The sequence below is a fragment of the Chiloscyllium plagiosum genome, unplaced genomic scaffold, assembly GCF_037043375.1.
Source record: "Chiloscyllium plagiosum isolate Xiang-an unplaced genomic scaffold, Cpla_swu_hap1 HiC_scaffold_17, whole genome shotgun sequence".
Classification (NCBI taxonomy): Eukaryota; Metazoa; Chordata; class Chondrichthyes; order Orectolobiformes; family Hemiscylliidae; genus Chiloscyllium; species Chiloscyllium plagiosum.
In genome coordinates, this window is record NW_028270155.1 from 44,554,792 (window position 1) to 44,563,024 (window position 8,233).

The 8,233-nt window shown below is 41.7% G+C and overlaps 1 protein-coding gene across 1 annotated transcript; it reads right to left on the minus strand.

The window, feature by feature from the left end:
- Nucleotides 1–3,563: 3,563 nt before the first annotated feature.
- Nucleotides 3,564–8,014, minus strand: cbln1 (cerebellin 1 precursor). The gene is made up of 3 exons (XM_043706930.2): nt 7,322–8,014; nt 6,508–6,627; nt 3,564–4,654 (listed from the first exon to the last, which is right to left on the minus strand). The coding sequence occupies exons 1-3, from the start codon at nt 7,571–7,573 to the stop codon at nt 4,457–4,459; spliced, it is 570 nt and encodes a 189-aa protein (XP_043562865.1). The 5' UTR covers nt 7,574–8,014; the 3' UTR covers nt 3,564–4,456.
- Nucleotides 8,015–8,233: the final 219 nt, after the last annotated feature.

Here is an 8,233-nt window from a genome sequence, read left to right on the forward strand (position 1 = left end):
CTCATGGTTCCTTTCTCCTGGATATTTTCTGCATTCTTTCCAATCCATTCACATCTTTCTTAAAGTACAGCTACACCAGAAAACAAGACTCCAGACAAAGCCTCACTACTGCGAGTTTATCGGATCCTTCTTGATCTTAGTACGCTCTGTCCCTGCGAATAAAGCCATTTGCTGGTCATTGAGAGTCGGTTACTCCAATCTACCAATAAAAAACGAGGTGTACTTGGGGATTTGAGGTGAAAAGGGAAATAACATTGAGACATTTTGTCAAAATGTTTCAAATTGCGATTGCAAGGCTCATCATCTTCTCTGACCTCTATATATGACCGGACTTAATCCAAACTCGAGGCAGCAAAATCACACTGCCCCCAAGATAAATTGTCCAACCCGTAAATTAAGTTCTGTGTTAAGTGTAGGGATTGTGAATTGGGCCATTAATGACAAACCACCAAATCGTTTTTTTCTCTCTCTCTCAATTACCATTTCGTTTCATTTGATTACCGCCACTGCCCACTTCTGAAAAGTTTGACCACTGCCTCTCAATCTCAGTTGTCGTCCATGCTCCACCCATTTTCCCAGTGTCTTTCAGCTGTATCAAAAGCCAATATCATTTTTATCACAAGCCTTCTACACAGCACCACATGATGGAAGCGTTAGACAGAGCTGAGATAAGATTGTGCTTACAACTGGCAAATGTTTGCAACAATGTGAACAAGTGTATGTTGGTTATTAAATCCTTGTATTTGCGCACCCAGGGAACAAGCAACACAGGATCCAGAGCCCTTCTGACATTGAGCAAAGCTGTGAATTCCGACTGAAAAGTGTCACTTTAGCAAGTGTATCTGCCACTGATTCCCCACAAAAAAAGTCCTAAATGACTGCAAAAGGGCACTGTTTATCAGCAATGTTTGTATACAAGGAAACCAATCTTTTTTTTAAGATCCTGAATTAATTCGAAATACCCAGATCTGGAGACTATGTTAGGTTAAAGTAACTGATTGTTAGAATTGCTTTATTTGATAGAGAGAAATATTATGAAAGAACTTGACCAAGAGTGCTAAACTCTCGATGGCTTTATTTAATAATACAGAATTGTTTTTGAACTTTTAGATACGGTGACACCATTATACTGTTGGATTTGTTGAAGGCGGATCAGTGGCATTCTGACCATTCCCTATTTGGAATAATTAATTGAAACAACGGGTGAGCCAATTAAACCTGTCCCTTTGGCTCCCTCAGCCCTATACAACTTTAGCAACGTAATCTGGAGTTCTATACTCAGATACGGCCATTACTGTGGCGAGCATTTTATTAAAAGCAGCTCTTCCAAGTTATGTACCGTGGATGAAGTGACCGATTTCCATTGAGAAATTATGATTACAAGTCGATACAAGACAAAGTTCATCTCATTTCTGGCAGAGGCGGTTTTTCGACTGTTTAAGGAGCGGGCTTTTGAGGATAAATTGATAAATCTCAGGCTGCAATTTCTGATTTAAATAAACAAGATTTAACTTTGCGGTAAACGTGAACAGCTGAATAAGCTAGAGCGCGTTTTTACTTATTTTCCAGTTTTGATAAAATCGATTGTCGAACGGAAGCGCTCGCCTAACGACAACCAAGACACCTGAGTTTACCAACAGGAGGCCCAGTTACACCGTTTTCATTAAACAGGGTGTTCGAACGGTGAATTATGATTTAGCTCTGCTAAAAATAGCTAAATGACTCTCCCATAAACATTCAAACTCCACACAACGGTCTGTTCACTAGAGACATAGTACACCGTTCCTCTGGGTTCACATAAGGAAAAAAAAACCGGATGATGAGCTCAATGGAGAGTTTTAATTAGTGTCTGTTAGCAAAATCCTAACTTCCAGACAGAGTGTGGAGATAAAACTGCGTTTACCTGCTGGCGGTTAAAAGAAAAATAAACTTTAACGATGAAATTGCTCTGATTAGCCGGGCAAAGGCAAACCTTTAACAAACTCAGTGAGTTCTAGCAGAATTAAGGCTGAAACTTGTGGTGTCTCCAATGACAGCTGTCCTGTAATGGTGCGGATACCGGGCCACCAGCGTGCTGAATGATTGAGTGGATCTCACATATGACCATTCTTCCCCCGCCCATTAAACATCTGAGGAAGAACCCTGTCAAAGTGGTACCACGGTGCAGCACAAATCCTTGCAACATACTGCAGTTAGCTGAGGACCCTGGACTGCACAGCCGAGAAATACAGACATCTCACAAATCCGGTGGATCACAGCCAAATAGGAAAAAGGAGTAAAATCAAAATGGAATTACGCTATTCATCAAAGCAGAATCCTGTTCATCTCAAATAAATTAGCAATGCTTCTAAGAGGTGATTATGCGGAGATCAGGCCTTTTCCTACTAATACAGCTGCAAATAGTGCATCTTTGATTATGTAAGTGTTAATTTTCCCCACAGGAGCTAATTAAGCTGTTCACTGCAGCAGTGAGTTGGGAGTTACTCAGATTAACCGCAGTCAGGCCTGATACTCCCAGCCCTGTCTCTCAATGATTTTTTTTTCCACACCGGTATGAACACGTGACTGAGATTTCACCTCAATAATATCTTAATAAAAACATGGTTGATGAATGTGTAATGTCTGCTTCTAATTCATATACTCTGGATTTTTTTTGCAATAATAACATTTTAGAATGGGTGTGACTTCAGGTCAAAGGTACAAATACAATCAGACCTTATGGTGACGGAAAATAAACACCCAAAGTATTGTTGAGTCCAAACACGCGTTTAAATATTGGTTCCTTTCAATGAAATCAAATTGTAAATAAATAATCTTGGGAGGTTGAGTTGTGTTATATTCAGGAAATTGAAGCCAATTCACATATGTCTACAAAGCTGAGGGCAAAACAGCCAGTGTGCTTTTTAAAAGCTTGCTGATTTATTATGAAGACCATCGTGTGTCAAGGGGGCACAAAGGAACTGAAGTAAGTAAAGACAATTGCAGGCTCCTCCAAACAATGCTATCGTTCGATTATGCAAGAAGAATGGTGATTTGAACCGCACAAGCGCACAGACCACGAGATCCTTTCAAAATAGGAAATTTAAATGTAATTTAGTACCTGTTCCCAATCACCAGGAGAACAGCATACTTTGTTTCACAAACAAAATCTTTTGTTTTCAAAATCCAGTCACCACACCGAGCCGGATTGTGACAGTAATTACCAGGTACACCAATCAGTCATGCGCCAGCCTTCATCTTCTATACAAGCTGTACTGAGTTGAATTATGCGTTTACGCAAGAAATGTCCAAATTACTGAACACTAGAGCACGCATACAGATGTGACGTTAGCACAAAATATCTCCACAGCTTATACAGAACTAATTTTGCTCTGCGTGTCTGTTTTCTCCTATCTATCAAACCGAATTCCTAAAGGGATTTTGGCAATGACTAACCGTTATCCTGATATTTTAGAACAATCTGCCGGGACGCATCTCCCTTTGTGGCTTGCTTCAGTGTGAATTCCCAGTTATATCAACAGAATAAAATATGCATACCAACCATGATTTCTGGTTAACAAAAATAAAAGTTACATTTAAAATTTATTGAAATAAAGCAAAATTCAATTTTATAAATATTCACACATATATTACAGTGATAAACTTTTCATAATATTTCTGCCGTTCAATATGGCCACATTATACTGGAACAAAAACGACAGAAATGCATCAGAACGCATAGCAGCCTCCACAGAATAAACCCAGAATACACTGAAATACTGAAACACAACTAACCGCCCTTGTTTGGCTAGGTGGAAATTACCAGAATTCCGTTATAAGGTTTATGCTTGGTTATATAGACAGTTAACCTTCTGCGACGGAATTGACAATACTGTATCTATAGGGTGTAGAAATACAAAGGCGAATAAAGAAATATATGCTGCGTTTGGGGCTGCAACCGTCTCTAAAATTCCGCATAGCAGACATATACAGGCATAGGTAAGCATTTGTTCTGCTTTCATACACTTTTGAAGAGATAGTATCGTTTTGGCAATCAGACCTAACAGACCTGTCCCTGACAAACGAATCAGACAGTATTCCCGATTTGGCAGCCTATCCGGGCTGTAACACTAATGTCGTCAATATTAAGTTACTGAGTTGCACTTTCTTAAAAAAAAACTTCCGTTTCTGAAACAAAAACAGCCAATTTATTCTATAGTGGTAACTGTTCACTTAACTAAATTAATAACAAAGGTGACCGTCGATCTAATTCGTACATTAAATTTGTACTATATTCTGAATGAGTGGCAAGGTTGAAATGCACTGAATTAGTGCTGAGAAATAGACTACCAAATGGGATACAGTCCCTTTAATTTTTCTGTCTAGCTCTGGGACGCACTTGCGCTGTTTGGGAAATAAAAAGTTATCAACCCTCCTGTGACAGTACAGGGTTCAGGAAAAACAATGTTGTTTTCACTTAAAGCGGAAACACCAGGAATCCGGAGAAAGTTGAGTATTTCCACCCTCCCATTAGGTTTCCGCGTTCTAGTTTAAGGTAGGCTCGGTCTCCCTTTTCCATCTGGGTCAACACTCCATTGCTGGCAGCCTCTCTTGTCACATCCTGATCTCCTGCAAAGGCTGAAATCAACGGCCATCCATTCAGCATCAGGCTTACCTGTTGAGAAATAGTCATGTTAAAGCAATACGGTCATTTTCTGTTGGCGACATCAACATTGACTAGAGCTTAAGTGAGATGATCCTTAAACGTGATTCTATTGCAAAGGTTATCTGAAAATTCATCATAAAATATGGTCATTAATAAACTAATGTTAGATGGTTTGCCTAAGTAAGTTCAAGACCAGCAGGTCCGTGTTTATCCAAAAGGGCACCACAACCTCACTGTTTAGTTGTTACCTTTCCTCAGATCTGAGAAGCCAATAGCTCAATAATAACCTCTTGGAACTGGAGCTGCACCTCCCCTGTCCTGCCGTAACGTTCTGTCTCTATTCTACTCATCCACTACGGACAGGTTTTCTTTATTTCTCTAAACTAAACCCGTTTTATGAAAAAAATGCCTTGTACAGCATTTTAATGAAATGCTCTTAAACAAAAATAAGAGAATTGTTCATTGCACATTGACCTCTCCCGTGTTTCGGCACTTCTTATTTCATAGGACTGAAAGCAGGTGTTCTGACTTGTCACCGACTATATTCTAAACAGTCATTCAATTTTATTTTACTCAAATGTTACATAGAGCATATTGCTGCTAATGGTGAACATGGTACGTTACAATGCATTAACAGTAGTGCATTTAAGACAAATAATGGCATGCAAACATACCTCAAAACTGAGCGAATAATTGCATTTCGCAACTGTATTTTTTCTGTCTATAATTTGCCAGATATAATGCACGTATCATCCAATAGCGACCATGGGTGGTCGATATTTACTTACGTGAAAACAAACGTCAATTACACATTGTCATTGACTGAAAAATTAATTCGATTTTTCTTGCTGGTAAAATAACTCGAATATTTTAAATACAGAAAGAATCCATGTGTACATTTTCTTTGAATTAAAACAAAACTTTGTTTTCATCCTATGCTTCCCCAAATGTCACCCTTTCAGCCCCCTGGCTACTCTGGGACGGTGTGAGTGGGTACCACATGGAGAACTGACTAAAAAGCCAATATTGAGCAATCATTAGCTTGGAGTGAGAGATGGAACCAAATATTAGAAAACGCAAATACTTCTCCACCCAATTCCAATATTTTACACACTCAAGTACAATTTGGAAACGATTTTTATTTATTTATAATTTTGAAGGCATAATTGCAGGTCTTGCTGTGATAGTTTCATTGTGTTTTTTTGACCCAGTAACTCAAGCAGGGAGGCAAGGCTGTAAAGTATGAAACATTGAGGGGGAACAGGAGGCGGAGCTCTGCCCTCAGGAATTGAGGATGATCAGGGAACCTCCATCCAACCTCCTCCTGAGATCCCTTCCATTATTATCACTCAGAACCGGGATGTAATTTATTTGATATTTACTTCCTCCATGCTCAGAGTAAAAAAAACTGACCCAGTAATTAATGAATTAATCATCACTTGGCCCTCGCTCGGAGCTGGTTGTTACTTGCCGCCCGTCGTTTGTATTGCTGACAACTATATCCGACCTTTAATTAGCCTCTCACTTCCAAGGCTTTTAAGGTCTGTTTCCAAGTAGTGTGAAATCGGCAACTTCATTAGGGTCACATATGGACAAACACTGAATGCTATAAAAATGTCTACATTCCTCAACCCATGCTCCTTCAGGCCTTTCTCTGGAGATCATATAAGTTTGTTATAATGTCATCATTTTGCTCGCCATTTCAGTTCCAGGAAGCGTTTGGGCTCCTATAAGGATTCAAGGATGACACGAGGAGGGAATGGCTGAACAGTTTTCACGCAACTCTCACATTCTTGAGAGCAAAAGACTGAAAGCAGCAGAGAGGTGAACGCATTCGATAAACTGTGGTAAAATCTACTAACCTGGATCGTTTGCCGGTTATACACCTTTACCACGTGGAAGTTAAAACTGTAAATTCCTTTCCGCGGCGCTATGAAGGTGCTTCTCTCCGAGTCAAAATTAGAACCCACATTCACTAGTATCTGAAATCAGACAGAACCTGTGTCAGCAAACCTGGGCGGTTTAGTCAAACACCTTAAACAAACCGGAATGTTTAAGAGTAGCGGGAATACAGGGAGAATGCGACAGAACTCATAGATTACAGAGTTGCAAAGGTCGTAAGGAACAGCGTCTTCAAATCTCTCAGACATCGAATAGTTAAATTCAATCTACACGAACAATTTCTGTTTTATTTTGTAAAGTCATTTTGTTGTAATTTCTGCTTTCAGTTAAGTCCGCTGCATTCCCGTTTCTCCCTCAGTGCTTCTCTGGCTATGTGTCTCCCCCTTGGAGAAACCAGCCCCTGTCCCTGAACTCGCTTCATCGTCTTGGCCGACTTTTCGAGATAATTTTTAAAAATCATTTGGTTCCCACCACCTCCCCCACAACCCACGACGTATCATTTCGTTCACATTTTCCCAACCCGCTGACCCTGCCTACAATATGAAAATGTGTCCCGCAACTTTCCTCCAACTCTGACTTCTCATCCCTCACTCTATCCTACGCCAGAAGCAGAGTTCTGAACCTGGATGTGGTCAAGCAGCTACAGTACCTAAAAACTGACCTTGGGGGACACAGCAGCTCGCACTAGAGACACGGTTAAACATTCTATCCCTTCCGTCAATCAAAAATAACAGCGGTCCTTCCCAAAGCAGCGACCGTCCATCGCCCACTTACATTGTCAAAGTAGATGATCATGGTCCTGTTGCTCATCTCTGAGGGCTCATGGTTGGTGCTCCTGATCACTGAGAAAGCCACCTTGGCGCTGCCGGATCGCACAGAAATCCCGAGCGCAGTCCCCGTAGGATCCGAGGTGGGATTCGAGTCACAAACCACCAGGCACTTGCCCTCCAGGACGATGGGTTCTGTCTCATTCTGTCCGCACACGAGTCCCGCAAAGCAAACCAAACCGAACAGCAACTCCAACATGACGAGCGACCGCCGACTTCCACAAGGTGCTGTTTGCTCCTTATCTCCTGATCGAATCCAGCTTTTCCTCGCTTCTCCTGGAGAGTTTCTCTGATTTATTCCCTCTCCTTTGTGTGTGCGTGTTTGGGGTTGTTTTTTTCTTTAAAACGTTGCTTTATTATTTTTCTGAAGAGCTCACCTTCTTCCAGCTTGCCTCTCCCTCTCCGCTTTCTTCGTTTATAGCTGGAATTAAATGACCCCTGAAGTGTAAGAAGGGGCCCTGACAAGAACACGCACAAATGAATACATAGCGCTGCGCCTAGTCCCTGTGTAAATTATTGATGGCAGAGAGATCACAGGCAACTGAAGCGTGCCCGCCACTGGCGCCCTCCTCACTGGCTGGCCCCGCCTCTGCCCGCTGTCAACCACCGAGCTCTCCGGCAATCAGCTCCGCGCTCTCCCAATTCGGCCCGCCCACCTGCCCGGGAGCTGCTCCTCGCTCGCAGCCGCTCGACCGTCTGCAAAGAAGGCAGCAGCAGTGCGCCGCGTTTTATACCGGCGGCAGCAACAGCAGCCCCAGCTTTTTTTTAAAATATATTATTGTTTCACCGACCATGGGCAGTGCACAACTCAACATTGCTCGGAGCACAGCACCTCTTGTCCTCCATGCCTGTCCGCGCA